Here is a 19,229-nt window from a genome sequence, read left to right as displayed (position 1 = left end):
CATGGATTATTTAGATGTGGTACCTGCATTGCAAGGGATTGGACTAGATGACCCTTGGGGGGGGGGGTCTCTTCAAACCCTACGTGTCTATGATTCTATGATTTAAAGCATATTTAAAATGCACAACATCCTCAAGGGAATCCTGGAATCTGTAGTTTGTTAAGGAGGATGGGAATTGCGGCTATGTTGGCATCAGCTGCAGTTCTCAGGATTATTTGGGGGAAGCCATGTGCTTGAAATGTGATTGAAATGTATGGTGTGTGCACAGCCTTGGTCAGACTGGACTCCCTAGTTGGCAAAAACTAACTCTCAGACAATCATGCCAAAAGCAGCAATCGTTCTTCCCTTTGTTGAACATTTATTCCCTGAACAAATCCAAGATGTAGAGTGGTTATTCTTTCTTAGGTGAGGCAGGTGTTTTAATTTCCCCACCACTAAGATGCAATAAAGGAACAACCACCATCTCGCGAACCACAGAGAGCCTTAAAGGAGCTCAATGCAGGGGCAGAGAATCAGTCTGCTGTTCACAGAGGGATCGTCAGATAATTAAACTACAGCAGGGTCCCACTGTACCATCCTGTACTAATCTTAGTTTAGCAAATCACTTTCTTCCCCTCCGCACCACCCTCCCACAACACCTTTTGTGTGACTACATTGTAAACTCTGCAGGACTTCACTTTGGTTCCGCATAGTGCCTTAATCTAGTGGGAAGCTAATTTCATAAGAGGTCTCCTGTTGAGAGCCAGAATTCTAGGCCCAACCGTTGTTAGGGGCAACCGCAGACTCCATGTTTTGAATATGGGGGTATGCTGCGCTAAAATCAATAGGGGAGAGGCAGGACAAGGTCCCTGTGGTGTCATTCCATCACAGGTGACCTGCAGTTTTGACCAAAAAGTGCAGAATCCTGATTCCCTCATTAATCTTAATTGATAGAGCAGTTGTGCTCCTAAATGGTGAAGAGGGAGGGCAATGCATTCCTCCATAAACAACCTGATGTGCCACATTTGAAGGAGAAAAGAATAAGCTCAGCCAAGCTAATGTGGTTGTGAGAGGAGGTGTATAGGCTGGCAGCTAAGAGAGAAGGCTGTGTGCGGAGCAGGCCCTAATTCAAGTTTTGCCTAATTCCCCAATCTCTCAGCCTCAACACCCACATAAAATGCTGGGCTGCTTTCGAGGGCCATTGTAAAGATGATTGAGATAAGTTATGCAAAGTGCTCTGAATACTTGAGATGTGCTATTTAAGCACACAAATGATTATTACCATCCACTTCCATGGATGGAGATGTGAAGGAACTGTTTTCTCACACAAATTCTTCAGGAAAAGAATCTAATGAGTGAACTTTCAAGAAGAGGTAGGGTGGTTTGAGGAGAATATCTCTCATCCATTTGACCTCTTTGGCCATTGAAAAGTATCCTCTGAGATTTTACAGGGTTTGCCTATTGTGTTTGTTATATTAAAGGGGGCCCTCAGGCAGAGAGCTGAAAGCTGTGAGGTGTGAACTAGGAAACTGGGAAGCCCAATTATTCCTTGGTTTTTAATTTTATTTAAGGCTTTTAATATCTGCCTTTTGGTTCCATAGTAGAACTTCCCCTCCACAAAAGGCAGTCAGTGACCACCCAAAACTGTAAAGTAGTGAGAAGAGGCTGTGATTTGCAGGAGAGAATTTGTGGACATGGTATCAACTAACCATCACTTCTTCCCTGAAACTCTCCTACCCTTGCCCTTGCCCTAGCACTTTCCCTTGTGACACAGGAAACATGGAGTTGGCTGACAAATACAGCTAAGGGGATGTGGGAAAGGGAAAGCAACAAATGGGGTTAAACATTCCCTTCCCTGACCATTGAAGATAAATTGTTAGCTGTCTTATGGGCTGGACATACTCCTCTTCTGTAGCAGTCTTCAAAACAGGCAATAATATGGGATAATAATATCAAGAAATCAAGGTACAGTGGCACCTCGGGTTAAGTAGTTAATTCGTTCCAGAGATCCGTTCTTAACCTGAAACTGTTCTTAACCTGAAGCACCACTTTAGCTAATGGGGCCTCCTGCTGCTGCCATGCCGCCGGAGCACGATTTCTGTTCTCATCCTGAAGCAAAGTTCTTAGCCTGAAGCACTATTTCTGGGTTAGCGGAGTCTGTAACCTGAAGCATATGTAACCTGAAGCATATGTTACCTGAGGTAGCACTGTATTGCACAAAGTGATGTGTAGGCCTAGGAACAGGTTGTGATCCCCGGCCTCTCCGGTGACCAAATGGGCTCTTTTGCAAGGCTGGCATTAAAAAGTATGTCATCCTTTCCATCTCCTTTTCTTCATGCTTCCTTTCATTCACTTTCAAAAAGTGTCTGCTGTTCTCTGTTTTGCCCATTTACTTCACAGCCCTCCCACTGCTACCCACACCTTCTCCATCCCATTTCTTATTTACACGGCGCTGTGGTCATGGAGTGGTAATTATGAAACAATATATTTATTTTTATTTTATCTTCATTTTTCTCTTCCATTGTTTCCTCACCTGGTTTAGAAATAAGTGAGCCCACAAGCTCAACCTTGTTCCAAGGTCAGTATTGTTCTTGCTGTATGTCACCTTCCGCTCCCTTATTTGCAACCTCCCCACCTGCCGCCACCCTTCGTTATACATTGCCTGTTTCCCTTGTCCGATTTGCATGGAGGACGGTACTACTTCCTGATGAGCACCCAAGAGACTGCAGGCTCTGATTGGTCTCCTTGTCTCCATCATGTCATGTTTGATCTGTTGACTCAGTGATTCAGAGCTTCAGTAACCAGTTCCATATCTCCTTCTCCTCCCTCACAGATTAGACTCAAGTAACTAAAAGTGTATCTGCATGCAACATTCATATTGCCTTTATACCAGGGATGGGGAACCTGTGGCTCACCAGTTTTTGCTGAACTACGACTCTCATCAATCCTGACAAGAATTATGGATGGTGGGAGTTCTAGCCCAACAATGTATGGAGAGTTAGGGGTGATGGAAGTTCCATCCCATTCAATATCTGGAGAGCCAAGGATGGTTTGAGTTGTAGCCCACTCAACATACGGAGGGCTACAGCATCCCCATCCCTGTCCCCATCCCCTAACCACTTTGACCATCAAGTTTTCCTACCCAAAGAATCATGAGAATAATAATCTGAAGAAACGACTCACAAAAGTGCAGATCACAAGCTTTCCTAAAATCAGTTTAAACCTAGAATGCACATAACCTCTTCAATATTCCCATCATAAGTCTCTGAGTTCAGGGCTTATACTAGAGCAGTGCCAAATATCCTTAAAAACAAGAATTTTATGAGAAATGTTCTGGACGTATTTATTTTTTTAAGAGCCTCCTGTCCTGAAATGGTTGGAGAATTTTGGATCACCCTTGATAATATTTAGCAAAATGACCTTAATTTTGCTGGTGGAGAATGAGGTAGAGAATAAAATTCCCAGCCCTCCAACAAACAGAGCATTTCACGTCCCTCACAGAGAATCTATGGCAGGGTACCCTTCCAGATGTTGTTGGACTCCAGCTCTTATCATCATTGTGCATGCTGATTGGGGCTGACAGGAGCTGTAGTTCAACAACATCTGGGACTCAGTGTGTCACACTAGGTCATGGTTTGCCAACTTGTTTTGTCCTCCAGATGTCGCTAAACTACTACTGCCATCATCCCTGAGTATTAGCCATGCTGACTGGAGCTAATGGGAATTGTAGTAAGTGGGTCTAGTTATATGGGTGGTGCCAGGGATCTGCAACATATGATTCTGAGTGCCCTCACCAAACTACATTTCCCAGGATTCTTTTGAGGAGCCATAAAATGAAAATTAATATAAAACCAATATAGGTTTGCAGAGTAGATGTGTGTCTGCAGCAGGCACTGGAGCGCTCCCTCCCCAACAGAGCCAAGCGGGGCCAAATCTCCCTGATGCCCACAGAGAGGAGCGCTGGGTCATGCTGTGCTGGGGTCACCGTTTGCCAGCTTCCCTCTGTCTGCAGCCACTCACCATTGGCCTGGGTTGCTCTGCCACCTGGGCTTGGGTGGGGATCCCTGCAGAACAGGGTGCCTGATTGCACCCCCTCAGAATTTTGCACCAGGGGTCACTGCCCCTCCCCATGCTACACCACTGTGTGTATGGAATTAGAATGGGCCCAGTCTCTCCTTCATCACTGTTCCATAGTTATGGTGGAGGTTTGCAGAAGCATCCATTGTAGGTGATGGGACCAGATAACTTTTTGGGTCCCTCCCAAATCTATGATTCATTGTTGGGATCTGTTCCCCCAGCTCCCCTTAAAAGTGTATGGGTAGGCCATCCTTGATCAGGGCTCAAATCCGTCCTATATAATGCAGGATCACAAGAGAGCTGCTCCCCCGCCATGGAATTAATCTCTGTATAATTCTGTAGCATGGCATGAATGTCCTTTTTGCCACTGCCTGCCGACTGGGCTGACAAAATGATCAGCCGCTGCCTTATTGATACTCTTGCAGCGAAAACAAAACAAGGCAGTACATTTGGAATCACTGCATAACATGTAACAAGGAAACGGCAGTGTTAATTAATTGATGGCATGGGGGGGGGATGAATTTCAGCAGAAGGAGATGTGGAACTGGCAGAAAGTGGTCCCAAGTTGCACCATCTGGCAGATGAAGAGGAATGATTGTGAGGTGAAAGCATGTCCCAAATCCAGGTGTTTAAATAGGTCTGATGGAATAAACCAGCTAACAGAATGCAGGCGGGGGAAGAATCCTAGCTTGGCCAGCTCCCCAACCTACCTCCCCATCTTCATTTGGAGAGATATGATCCCAGGAATGGAGCTAACTTTGGTCCCTGGTCCACGGACCTCCATTAGATTTCATCACTGATACTAGGACTTGAATGTGGTTTGTCTCTATCGATCTGCATTTCCTCCCACCTTGCGGAATCAACACTGGTTTGTAGCTGCCACATTCCAAGAAGCAAAACTTATTTATTAACTCATCTGTTCTTTCTTTCTCTCCCCCCCATTTCCCCCTTTTTTTCTCTTTTTTTCTTTTCTTCTTCCTGCATGGCTTCCTTGTGTGTGTCTTCTCCTCATGCCTCCCTACATTCTGCCATGTAAGTACCACAAGCTTATATACCAGCTCTAGCCAATTTTGCATTTTTCCTATGAAAGGAGTGTTACGGGGTGGGGCAACAGGGCACAGGGTGGTCTTTGCAAGGGGTGTGTGTACATTTTTGTTTGTTTGTTTATGCATAGTTTTTAAGAAGATAAATGGGAGTTAATTTTCTGGAGCATTATGGGAATCACTTGGAGGATCCAAAGCAGAAATGGTTGGAAGCTGTAGGCATAAGAGGTTTTGTAACTAATTGGAAAATGACCCAGCTATATTAATGTGATATAAATGATCTAGGGTTAGGTTACCTGAAAGACCACTTTGGCCTTGATACATGAGCTGGATCATTTGGATCATGTGGAGTATGTATGTTCATGGGCACTTGGATGACAATATCTCATCTTTTCAAATAGAAAAAGTTGGTGTTGGCTATGAGCCAAAGGATTGATTTCCTTGTTTAAGTGAACAGTATTTTAACCTTGCCCCCTGCTCCCCCCCCCCATTTTAACTTTTACATTCTTCTCTTTCGTGTGGTTCATGTGACACTGAACAGGGAACTCCTCCTATGTTTCCTTAGGCACCCCCAGACCAGGTGTTTCTGCACCACCTATTTAGCTCTGCTTGTGTGTGTGTGTGTGTGTGTGTGTGTGTGTGTGTTTGTTTGTTTGTTTGTTTGTTGCATACAGACTGAAGAGTAGTGTACAGTTCATAATACAGACTGTGCACTGTCAACCCATAGCATGGGTACCATGAGTCATTACTCCTTACAACTGATCTAAAGTCTTCTCTAACCTGAATTTGGAGTGAGAACATCCTTAACCAGGGGTGCACAGAGAATGTGTCTGTACTTGTGTCCTATTCTACATATTGGTTTAGGTTTCTCTCTTCAGCCAAAAACCACAAGTTAAACCTACTTTCCTTTTTAAAGAAAAAGAAAGAAACCTCATGCTGCAAAACTTATATAGCACCTAACCAGATTCTACCCATGAGGCAAACTTTTAAGCTCTCTGGCTTTGCAAGTTCCTAGACCATCTTATTGTTGTCTGTGGCATGAGTTGCTTCTTCAGTTGCCAGATTGAGGAAGCCAGTGGATATTAGAGCTGAGTCTTCTGTCATCTCAATGTGTCCGGAAACATTTTGTCCCATGGAAGCAAGCTGAAAGTATGATGCAGCAGATGCCAGCATTTCCTCCATTGCTCATGGTCCCTGCAAAGCATCTTGTTGCTTCCTACACCCCACCATGATTGCTTACTTCTCCTAAGTGACATCAGCACAAAGCAATACAAAAGTGGAAGTGTGATCAGTTTTCTTTACAGCAAACCAGCTTCTCAGATTCATCTCTTCAGCACCCATCTATTTGTCCAGATCTCATACTTTGTACTTTCCCATCCTTTAGAGTATGACTGTTGGTGTCACTGGCTACTAATATGCAAGGTTTGGTTCCTCTGTGTTCCTCTCCCACACCTCCCAATATTAAGCACAGTTCACAACATCTCCACGTTGCATTTTTCAAAAAGCCCTTTCAAAACATCAGCATTTCAGTGCACATTTTGCCTAACACACATCTTTTGCATTCAATTTTGCCTAATATGCTTATTTTTGCAAGCAGTTACCCCAATATAACACATTTTGTTTGTTAACGTTCATGAATCAGTGCATTCTCAACTAAACTTTCTTGCAATATATGCATTCTTTTACACATTTTGTTGTTGTTGTTGGAGAACTGCATTGCTAAAAAATAAAAATAGAGAAGTGCAGATTTTGACGGATAGCTGCATTTTGGTTTGCTTCCTGTTTTAGGAAGTATGAATTAGGTGGATGCACATTCAAATGTGAAATGAACAAAATCTTAGGGATGCCACTCCTTAGCCTTTTCTTCACCTAAAGATGTCCCACAAGGCAGTGGGTACAAATTTTTTTGGTTAAAAAATATATTTGATGCAAATATCAAAATATACAGATGTTAAAGCAAACACTCCATGTGAAAGGCATGTTTCTGTAAGATAATTTATACTATAGGCACTGTATTTTAATATACAGCTGTTCAAAGTACCGTATTCAAGAACAAATGACACACAGGTTAATCAGGTGTGGGGATGTAAATAGGCATTGCTTTCCATTCTGCCCTGTATTTGTCACATTTGCATCCAACCCAAGGTTTGTGCATAGCAAACACAGATTTGCATAGCATCCCAGGTACACAAGCCAAGGAACTGTGTTTGACCTCTACTCCCAGCTATCTATCTATCTATCTATCTATCTATCTATCTATCTATCTATCTCCATAGGCAGCAGTAGCATATTGATAACTTGATTTCATGAGGGAAAGTGTAGCTATTTTACGAATCCTTTACAAACGATTTGCAGTTGCACCAAGATCAAAGATGACAATGAGTCAGAAATCTTCTAGAGACGGTGATTATGAGCCTCGGTTATGAGCAACATGATGAAAATTGCAATGCCTGGAGCGTTTTATTTGGCATCTTTTAACCCTCTGTAAACTGTCTGTGACTGGAAAAGCATAAAACCAGCTTAGAGATAAAAAAAAGAGACAGCCTTAGCAGAAGTTTGCAAGAAATCACAGCAGTGCAAACCAGTAGGTTGAAGGTGTCTCAGAGCAGGGTGGAACACCTCGAGGGCCTTTTGTTTGCTTTATTGATAACTTCTTCTTTAATTTTGTAGAAGAGACAACCACACTTCAGACACCCTGGAAAGGTCAGTAAAACAACAACAGCAACCCACAAACGTGCTGCTGCTCCCCCAACTTTTGACCTTGAACCTCAGCCACCCCTCTCCGACTTTCTCTGTTTCTTCTCCCTTCCCCTGTGGCTAAGCTAACATCAATGGATCGAACGGCCCATCATTGGCCGTGTTGAATCTTTTGTCAGCTTTCGTGTCCAACCCTCTGCCTCTTTTTGCTGAATACCTGAAGGCTTTCTGCCACTTGCTTTCAAACAATCTGCTTTGTAGCAAGACTTCACCTGTCACCAGTCATCCTTACTGCAGAATAATGCGGCTAGTCCTCATTTCTTTCAGCTTAATTTCAAGATCTTCTTTACACAGCTTTTGCTTCCATTGCTGTGTGACCCGCTATCCTTGCTTTGCCACTTCTCCTAATCCCTTTTTCTCCCAAACCCCCAAAACACATTCTATATATTTGTGACCTGAGAAGCATTGCAATGGTTTTCCAGTCTACCTTTATTCAGAATCTCAGGCCTGGTTTATACATACATTTTCATCATGCATTGACAGTGATATCAAAACATGGTTTGCTGCATGTGTGAGTGGGCCTGAACAGCTACAGCACCTAAATGCCCTTATCTTCTCACATCATTTTATGCAATACTGTCTAGAAGAGAAGAGTCATTTATACAGTCAGGTACTGGCCTTAAAATGTACAGTAATGAGTTTGAAGAGCAGTCAAATAATGTTATTTCCACATTTGCTAAATCCTGATCAAAATGTCCACTGCAGTTTTATTGTCTTAGTTGTAGTTCACAAAGCCAAAGGTATGGAGGTATTTCAGCTGTTCTCTGAAGTAGGGTGTGCACTTTTGAGAGGTAGAAGAAGCTAATAGAATATCTTTATGTTTCTGACCAAATGACATCTATATCTCCCCCGCTCAGAGTGTCCCTCAGGATGGAACTTTTTTTCAACAAGTATTTACACCAGGTATAGACAATGTGGTGTGCTCCAGATATTGCTGGACTACAACTCCATCATTCCTGACAATTAGCCATGTTGGCTAGGGCTGATGGGAACTGTAGTCCAAAACACCCTGAACATTGTCTACTTTTGATTTATACACCAGCTTAGACCTGGTTGCTATAAGCCAGCCTTGAAACTTTGCCTGCGGACGTTCTCCCTTGAAATTTGGAAGTCCCTGGGGAAAGGGATCCTCATCAGTGTGGAGAAGCCACCAATAACATCCCTCTGCGTGCCTTAACACTCCAAAGTTGGCACCTGGATGGAAAACTCAGCAGGGTATTCCAGGCCAATCATTCTCAGATGATTTGTTTCTTTGTTCTCAGATGCTCTCGGCGGATAATTGATGCTTAATAGCTTTTTCCCTAGGATACCACCGGGCCTGTTTGTTGGCCACTTTGGAACATCACATGCCTCCTTAATGAGCGCTAAGGAATTAATGTTGGAGAGAAGCCATTGCCAAGGCCAGGCTGGGCCACTTCGGCTCCTTTGTTGACTCTGCCGTCATTGATGGCTGTTTTGGCAGCAAGAGCTCCATTATCTCCTTCCATGCAGCTCTGTGCTTGGCTCCCTTGAATGCTTGTTATGAAATTTCAAAGGATCCAACTTCGCTTTCAAGAAACTGGTAGCTGAGGCTTTCTAGGGCTTCTGGTCCAGCTCCAGTGTGATAACGCCAGTTGATTTAATGGAGATAGAAATCATTTGTGGTGGAGGTGTTTAATCATCAGTACAGATTTAATAGTAATTTACAAAGTTGGGATTTATGCAAGGAAAACTATGCTATACCAAGAAACGGGGCAGGTGCAAAAAGCAACAAAGAGTCTTGGGGCATAAGCATTTGTGGACTGTGGTCTCCTTCATCAGATGCATGAAGTGTTACCCTGATCTGAAAGTACATATATACATGGTTGGGAGGATGTTGTTATAAAAAAAGGACAAAGGGAACTCAAATGCAGGAAAAAAACAGAAAGTGATAATTTAGTGTTTAACAGTGGCAGCTCATAAAACCATTTTTGAAGACACAGGCATCCTGGCATGGGTAAGCCAATTATTGCATACAATGTGCTCGAAATCCTTTGTCTTGCTTCAATCCAAAAGTCTTGATATAGTCAGCAGGTTTCATGGCACAGTCTCCCTTTGAAATCTGCTTCTCTGCGGTGGCTACTTAAAGGTCATTTGCCAAAAAGCAGAGCAATGAAGAAATGGAAACAGGAGACAGTCATGTAAAAACCACACCATGTGTGGTGGACATCTGACCAGTACAAAAGGCACATTGGGGTACATTTAAAGAAGGTGGTCTTCACCAGAGATTGAAAGGTTAACAAGGAAGGGGACAGATATACCAAGTGCTGTTACCAGAGACACATCAGACAGTGATGGGATTAAGAATAGGGCCTCCCTGGAGATGCTCAGCAGACAAACAGGATTATGTGGGAGCAGACGGTTCTTTGAATGAATACGAATGAATTCAAACATATGAATCACATGTTCGGAAGCACACATCAAGACGCTCCAGACCTCTGAGCATTCAGTTTCACCTTACATAACATGTTGTGACGGGATTTAAAATGTCTCATAGTAGATAAAAGAGATTGAAGTAATCTTTGCAAGACTGACAAGGGAAGAAGCATTTGACTCAACAGAACTGGCAGACTTTCTTTTCATCCTGGGTCTCTCCACCCATGGTATTATTTTTGTGTGGTTTGGCCATTAGTTTTCCAGTGTATGATGCTCCAAGGGTTCACTGTGCCATGAAAATTTGATCTTATTCCTTGGCGGGTTGTACCTCAGTGATGCTTCAGCGCATGCTATGCATGCAAAAGGTCCCATGTTTGATATATGGCTTCTGCAGATAGGGCTGGGTGACCTCCCTCCTGAAATCTTGGACATCTGCTGCCAGTCAATGTCTCAATGATACTGAGCCAAATGGATTGATTGCCTGGCTCAGTATAAGCCAGCTTCCTTCATATGTTCCTTAAGGGTTTCTAACTGCTTATTTGTAAGCTGGAGCACTCTGATTTTTCACAATGAAAAGTAAAGACAAAGGACTGATAGTATACAGAATATGTTACTTGTGCTATGGCAGGTCTAATAATATGGGGACTTCAGAGCAAGCAGGAATGAACCTCAGCCTGCATTACTCGCATTAGTGTTGAAACACTAAATGACTTAGGACTCAAATATATAAAAGACCATCCCCATCTCTTTTGCTTTCTTCATGTGTTAAGATCTGCTAAGGGGAAATCTCTTGGCAGCTCCACCACAGAGAATAGCAGGCCAGTAGAGAGATTTCCATGGAGCAGCCTCTAAATTGTGGAACTTCCTCCCCAACAAGGTGTGTCAGTCACCTTCACTGTGCAGCTTTCACCAAGGGCTCATCTACATTTCCATTTGCCCTTCCACTTTCCCCCAGGAAAACCCACAGTTTCATGCTGAGTCAGAACGAAAGACAATTGAGTTTTCTATGGATTGCTGTTTGTTCTGATTCAGTGCTAAATAACAGGTTTTCTGGGAGAAAGCAGCAGGGCAAAGGCAAAACTGCTCAGCCCCGTGCCTAGAAAAGACAGGACAGGCAGAAAACCACAGACCCCTCTGTTCTAGGCACAGGAAAAGCAGTGATGTGGCTGAGCTCTGAAGATCCCCCTATTTCCTTTGGCTTTTGACAGCTAAAGAGTTTTGTTTTTGGGGATGCATCTCCTTTGCTGAATTTGTGGTGTTTGGTTCACTCTGGAATGGTTTTGGTTACGGAATTTTCATTTTGTGTGTGTGTATTCTTTAAATAATTGCATATCCACTTGTTGTAACCCTCTCTGGGACCTTATGGTGAAAGGTGGGTAAGAAATCTTATAATTAATAAGCTTTGGTTCAGGTGTTATGACATGGGTGTTGTGAAGACTGGCTGATCAGCTATGGTTACTGATGAAGAAAGGGGACAGTCTCTGGAAAATGTCATTGCTTTGGTTCCCTGTTTGCTGCTGTTGATGATGATGATGATATCACCATCTTGCCTTTTCTCCAGACTGGAATGCAAGGCAGCTTACACAGATTAAAATGAAATAGGTAAAACACAGAAAGCTAAAAACATTTAAAAGATAATTGTTAGAAAGTAATACAAATTAAAGCAACATAAAAAACCCAAATCTATTAAAATACAGAAAATAAAAACAGCACAGCACTATTAAAGTCCTTTCCTTAAAAAAAAAAAAAGACAATTAGTTCCCAGAAACCTGTCAGAATAAAACAGTCTTCACCTGTGAATGAAAAGACAACAAGGAGGGAGCCCGCTTCTCTACGAAGGGAGTTCCAAAGTCTGTGGACAGCCACTGAGATGGCACTCTCCCACATCCCCACCAAGCATTTGTCCTTGTTTTCTTGTTGTGCTCCTACATAATAAATAAATAAATTTGACTAGGGTAGACAGGGGTTAGTTTGGAACCAGCCGTGGCAATAACCATAGTTTCGCCATAGCTGATAATAGCCTCTGGCCTGTTTGCTTCTTCATTCCATTGCTTATTATTCCATTCACTGACATGGTGCCTCCTGTCTTTCCACAGGCCCTGGAGCAGTGCATGATGGGAACAGTGGCGGATCAAGAAGAGCTGGCTGCATCTGGCTGCTCCCCTTCCTTCTGTTGCAACTGCTGCCCAAGTTTTGACCCTGTCAACCATGGCGATAAGATGACGACGGAGAAGAAGAAGATAAAGAAGATGAAGAGAAGAAGAATATTACAATTTTTTAAAAAATAATCATAATAGTAAGAGTATATTATGAGGAAATATTGGGGAGAGAGAAAGGGAATCTGAAAAAAGAAGAAGAGTCCAAATTGTTCTGCTGATGTTTCAACACAACTGAGTGTTTTGTTTTCTTTCTTTTGGGTTTTATTTTTCTCATCCACTCCCTCCCTCACCATGGACAAGGAATGCAGCTGTTGGAGACCAACCAGTGCATTTGGCTGAGTGACCATTGATTCCCATCTGCCCATCCCCACACTAGCAAGGCAGCTGACTCAGTTTTTTCTTTTCTCTGAAATCTGCCCAACTCTGGAGGATTATGGTGTCGACTACCCAGTGCACAAAATACGTCACAGCCCCCCCCCCAACCCCACATACACCTCTGGTCCTCTTCCCTCCTCTTCACGGACTGCGCTGTCAGTTTGCTTCTTTGATTGCAAACTATGACGAAATGATGACAGGACCACAACCACTCTGATAAAGCAACAGCCACCACAAGCAGCTTCAAGGAAAAGGGAAAACACGATGATGACCCAAAATCACATGATTGTTAAGACATTGATTCATTGTACGACATGGATGTCATGGATAATAAGGGATTCTGAGTCATTATTAATTTTATTAATTATATTTTCTGATATGAGCCTAGAACTGTTAGTTCATAAAAAAAAACAAAAACACAAAAATACAAAAAAAGGGAGGAAAAATGGGGTGGGGGAGAGAGAAAAGTAAGTTTATTAAATTGGCTAATGGGATTATTAACTGGCTTACAAGGAGGTGGAATGTCAATGTCTGGCTGTTTATCAGATGGGTCTGGATACAATTTGACCCGTCCAGCAGAAGCAAGAGAGAGAGAGAGAGAGAGGACAAGCAAGTAATGCCTCCACCAGCATTATCGAGTTTTCATTCATTATTCTGGTGTTCAGCTCAAGAAGGTTTTCCACTGTCTTCATACTGTTTGGAAGTACAAAGGTTGATGCTCACTGTATCTTGAGTTAGATGGATATGCTTATTCTTTTTATGAGCTATATATATATATATATATATATATATATATATATAGTATATATAAATATACATACATATATATATAAATATTATAATAATTATTATTTTGTTAGCATCCTAGCACATTATTTCTCAGCCAGGTCCTTCTGCTGACATTACTGCATGCTGTATATGAAGTTAGCTGTGTATTGGTCTTTTCAGACACAAGGATAGAGTTTTATTGGTAACTGTGTAATTAATTCCTGCTTTTTCTTTTGTTTTTCTTTCTTTTTCTTTTTCTTTCCTTTTTCGGCCTTTCCGTGGGTTATTTACATGTTGAAGACATTTATATAAAAAAAAAGAAAAGAAAAAAGAAAAGAAAGAATGGAAAAAACACATAACAATTCTGCAGCGTCTCTTTCCATATTTGGATTTCTATAAATGGGGAAAACAGTGGTGATTAAAACCAACACACAACCTTTATTTTCCCTGTGCTACACAGCTTTGGATAGGAACACAACAAGGACATAGAGAAAAATAAAAATAAATGATGTTTCAGTGAATAGTACATCTTTTTAAAAAGAACCCTCCAACACACACATATGCACATACCCCATGTCTACTAGAGAAATTGACTCACGTCAGTTTTGTTCTCTCTTTTCCTTTTCAATGGATAGAACTGGAGAGTTGCACCTTGATGACAGACGGTTTTGGGGGATAGCTCAGTAGATGGAGACCTCCTTTGTCCTTGATTTGTTTGGAGGTCAAAAGTGGAGGTTGTATTTGACTTTACATTAAAAAGAAAAAAGAATATGTTCCATGTTCCTCTTCAGACTGATGTGATACCTCATTATTAAGCTGGTTGTGGAAGAGATGTGCATATATAGCTAATGCAGCAAAACAAATCATCAATAAAATGTTGAACTTAAACTCTGATATAGGACAGATCTTGAAGGGCAGGGTGCAATGCCAGCTTAGCAGGGGGTTGGGGTAGGAGACCACAAGCGAATTAGCTGCTCCTGCTGTGTGCAGGTCTCAGTAAGAGTTCCTAGTTGGGTCTTTTTGCCCAGTGTCCATTAACTTGATGGTAGATAAAGAATGCATTGAAAAGGATATGTTGATGCAATGTGGCAGGAATGAGGGGAACCAAACATCTCTGAATCCACTGGGCTGAACATAAATGGATATGATAATCAACTTGGGTTAGTGTTACTTTAATATTCAACAGTATATTTGTGTGTGTGTGTGTGTGTGTTGGTGTCTCATGAAATGGTCCCACAAAAATGAGAATCACGCTGCAGGTGACATGACATATCTTATTGAACTAGCAAGCCCAATGTTGTTTTCCTGCTTTTTTGACTCCTGTGGTTCCTTAATCCCTCTTCCCCTTGTTATTCATGATTTCCTTGCTTGCACTGGCTGCATGGTGGGAATCTCATGCCCCTTGGCTCCTGTCTACCACCCTTCCCTTGAATATTTGCCCTCTGTTTCTCTAGCCTTACTCCTCATTCATCTATCATTGGGCTGATCTTCCAGCTTCCTGAGCTAGAAGGTTAACCTAGACCTTTTCATATTGGATTTCTCTTCACCGTTGGCCTCAACATGGATGTTGTACATGCAATGGCTATGCCCATATCAGTTAGTTATCAGAAACTCTGGACCAGCATTCCCTAACCAAGTACATGGTGAGTCTTTAAAAGAGGCCCCATGGATACAGAGTGCACATGTTCCACAGGGCCTCTTTTAAAAGACTCACCCTGTACTATCCTCCAGATGTTCCAAATGACATTTACCATCATCCCTGGTCATCATAGTGAATAGTCAAGGAAGATGGGAGTTGTAGTCCAAAACCTCTGAGGAATAACATGCAGAGGGAGGCAGTTCTAAGCCTTCTTTCTTTCCCTTTCCCTTTTTCTTTCTTGTTCAGGGTTCTGATGGAGAAAGCGAGCAATCATTTTAAGATCACAAAGTCTTCCTTCTTACAAGAGGCCTGCAAGTCTGATAGATCGCATTCTCCTTCACAAGACTATCTTGGTCCAGCGAGAGGCAACATCCTGTCTACTAGTTAGCTTCTGTAACCTTTGCAGCCTTATACATACATACATACACTGTACTTCATCAAAAGATATCAGAGCAGTTCCATGTGGACGGCTAAATGATTGTACTGTATTTTTCGCTCTATAGGATGCACCTGACCATAGGACGCACCTTGTTTTAGAGGGGGAGAACAAGAAAAAAAAATTATCCCCCTCTCTGCTCAGCGCCCCTTCAGAGAAGCGGCAGGAGAAACAGAGGCCCTTCCATTTCTCCTCCTGCTTCGCTGAAGGGGCGCTGCGCAGCTCTCCCTCTCTGCTGAAGCCGAGAGAGTCTTGCTCTCCCGGCTTCAGCAAAAGGAACCCGAAGCCATCGGAGCGCAGCATGAGTTCCTGCTGTGCTCCAAAGGCTTCAGGGATAGCCAGAAGAGTCTTGCTCGCCTGGCTTCAGCAAAAGGAACCCGAAGCCTTCAGAGTGCAGTGCGAGTTCCCGCTCTCCAAAGGCTTCAGGCGGCTATCCCTGAAGCCTGGAGAGCGAGAGGGGTCGGTTTGCACCGACCCCTCTCGCTCTCCAGGCTTCAGGGAAAGCAACGCAAAGCCTCCGGAGTGCGGAGGGAGCGCTCCCTCTGTGCTTCGGAGGCTTTGCGTTGCTATCGCTGAAGCCAAGGAGCCTGCATTCGCTCCATAGGATGCACACACATTTCCCCTTAATTTTTGGAGGGGGAATAGTGAGTCCCATGGAGCGAAAAATATGGTAATTCTGCCCTCTTATTTGCTGGCCTGGATTAGACCAGGACCTCCAAATATGGACACAGCCCACCAGCCAGCCCTATTTGTTCACCCACCACAGCCTGAATAAACCACCTTCCTTGGTTACTGGCCTGGGGCTACGAAACCAACCATATGGGTGATACCACACATAGCAGACCATGATACACTGTGTCGATCAGCTGCATTTGGTGGGCCACAAGCTGCATGGGACATCTCAAAAAGAAAGAACTGCTGCTTATCACGTAGGGAAGTAGTTAAATGGAGAGAAGAGTGTCCTTCAGGAGGGATGCCACGGAGTGCAAGATGCGAATTGCAAGTAATGAGGTCTGGGAAACAGAGACATAAAGGTTACAACTGGGATTTTATTGTATTTTTTACAGTCCTTTCTCTCCATAGATGCTTAGATGTTAGTGCTAGAAGGGACAGTTAACCTCCTTGCCTGATCTTGTCCTTGATTGCAGGTCATAGACTTTTGATCAGTGCAGTGCAATGGCATTCCCTCTAGCTATAGTGGGTGAGCAATAGCGAAGGCGCAAAGGTTATAAAAGAATCTGTGTTCAGTGCACACTGCAAATGGAAATCTTCCTCCCAATACTGGCTAAGTGACAATGTTTCGTTTCCATCACCAAATGTAGCCAATGTGGTGCACCACACTGAGGTATTCCTCATCAACAATCTACATCAATAGCTTTTGCCATGTGGAGGGCAGCAGGAAGACTCACCACTCAATGCCTCCATGGTGGTGCCCCTCCAGAAGTTATGGACTACAGCTTCCATCAATCCCTGACTGTTGCTTATTGTGCTTGGGAATGATGGGAGTTGTAGTCCAAAAACAGGTGGAGGTCACCACATTGGCTAACCCAAATGTTTCCTATGAAGGAGCGAATGTGAATAGAAGCATGAATAGCACAAAATGCAAGGAATAGACTAAGTTTGGCTGACATTTTCCTTACAAGGCCCCTGCAAGCCAAGCTGTATGTTGCATTTGTGGGGGAATTCCCCTTGGGGTTACAAGTATGGAGGCTCACCCCCAATTCCCAGTCAGTCAGACTTTAGTCAGTAATGCATTACCAGGCAGAGAGCAAAGAGTCTGTGATAACTTTCTATCAGGACACACAATATATAGGCAAATTATACATAATCTTCAACCACCCCAGAACTTCACCACCTCTCATCCAGCCACAGTCCATGAAATGCAACCCTACTCAATCATTTTTTTACTGAATGTGTCTGAACCCTCCCTGTATCTTATATGGAGGGAGTTGTTGTTGTTGTTCTTTGCTTTAATAGTCAGTGTTAACTTCCTCTTTAACTGGTTCTTACCACTCTTGTGGTCAGGTCATATTCTTGTGTACGTGACACTCACCTCACTAATAATGAGTCTAATGGTAATTCCACCTCATACTTGCCAAGGAGACCAGCATGCCTGTGGCAAGACTGTTGAATATTAGTAGTCATTGTTGTCGTCATCATAGTATTACATTTATTTCCTGCCCTTCAGCTTCATGCTTCCGGGCGGGTTACAACAATTTAAAATTCAGAACTGAAAGCAGCTAAAATATTTTGCATTAACAAGAATACATTACATCCTGAATGGCACATCTCAGATGCCGAAGGCAAAGAGGAGCGTCTTCAGCACTCACTGTAAGCTTTATAGTGAAGGTGCTAGGTGTACCTCTGTGGGTAGGGAGTTCCACAGCTTGGGGGCTGCCACAGAGAAGGCCCTCTCCCTGGCCGCCACCACTCCTGAACTCCTTAGGGTGGTGGAACTACCAAGAGGGCTCCCTTCTGTTGATTTTGAAACCTGGCAGGGTCTGTAGATAATGGTACAGATATTTGGGGCCTGAGCCATTTAGGGCTTTGGGCATTAATGTAAGCACCTTGAACTGAGCCTGGAAATGAACTGGAAGCCAGTTTAGGACTGATTGTCATTCAGTATGACTCAGATCATCACATAATGAGGTTCCTCATGTTTGAGCCACATCAATAGCATTCTTCATTCTTCTCCATTTACCATGAATGACAAGATAACACTTCCTCTGTTCTCCACGCGCACAAACTCTGACTGCAGAGTATTTGGTGTTTGCTCATTGGATCACTGACATTCACTTGCCACAAGATGTTGTGATAACTGGGAACTTTCGTGGCTTTCAGCATTAATTGGACAAATTTGTAGGATGGATCTATCAATGTCTGTCACCCACAATAAAACAGGGGTGTGTTTTTTTCAGGAAAAAAGAAACTCATGTGTTCAGAGTCAAGGTGCTATAGCCAACTAAATTCTACTCTGGAATGATTGTTAAACCAGTTTAAGCCTCTAGTGCAGATACACCCAAGAAGTTAGCATGCATGTAGGGCTCTGACCTGATATCTTCTCCCACAAAAAACGCAAGCCCCCATTTTGCCCACTGTGAAAGATGATCAACAAGTCTGCAAATGTTTGCCCTTGCACAGTTCCTGGGATCCACCCTCCCTGGTCCTTTTAGAAAAATGTCTATGTATATCCATATCATACCCAGAATGGAAGGTAGATCTGTGCAATGGCTTCAATCAAATAACAAGGTGAGCACGTGGGTTCAGACTGAGTGAGCCCTTCCAAGATGAGGCACACACACCAAACAGAACAGGGTCATGGTCCAAAGTGTTGCATCACTTTGGGGTGGGGCCTTGGAAGAGCCAGGCTGGGGTGAATGAGGGGTAGGGATTTACTTATAAGCACAGACCTGATACATTCTGCCCAGCTTCACTCACTGGTGTGGATGGCAAGCAATTAAATAGCCATAATAGCCATGAGTGAAAAGTAACAACCAGGAATGTGCCAGACATGCACACAGAAAAAATATGATCTTTGTTACCCCTTTTTAGTGGAAGGCAGTTGTCCAGAAACACTGCAAGTTAACAGCAGGAGCCTGTTT

The 19,229-nt window shown here is 43.1% G+C and overlaps 1 protein-coding gene across 8 annotated transcripts in view; it reads left to right on the top strand.

Annotated features, from left to right (window-relative positions):
• Positions 1-14,707, top strand: part of LOC309331117 (protein CEPU-1) — a 797,868-nt gene extending 783,161 nt beyond the window's left edge. Inside the window, exons 8-10 of one of the 8 annotated variants that reach the window (XM_081843161.1) lie at positions 2,522-2,557; positions 7,773-7,802; positions 12,347-14,707. In XM_081843161.1, coding sequence (XP_081699287.1) covers positions 2,522-2,557; positions 7,773-7,802; positions 12,347-12,447 — 167 coding nt within the window. In that variant the 3' untranslated portion in view covers positions 12,448-14,707. Of the gene's footprint in view, positions 1-2,521; positions 2,558-7,769; positions 7,803-12,346 lie in introns of all 8 variants that reach the window. The other 7 variants (XM_081843160.1, XM_081843164.1, XM_081843163.1 and 4 more) reach the window with 7 other exon arrangements.
• Positions 14,708-19,229: the final 4,522 nt, after the last annotated feature.

This window comes from Podarcis erhardii, assembly GCF_964252035.2.
Source record: "Podarcis erhardii genome assembly, chromosome: 16".
In the NCBI taxonomy this organism is placed as follows: Eukaryota; Metazoa; Chordata; class Lepidosauria; order Squamata; family Lacertidae; genus Podarcis; species Podarcis erhardii.
The sequence above is the reverse complement of the archived record's forward strand: the minus strand, read 5'-3'. Positions and strand labels throughout refer to the sequence as shown.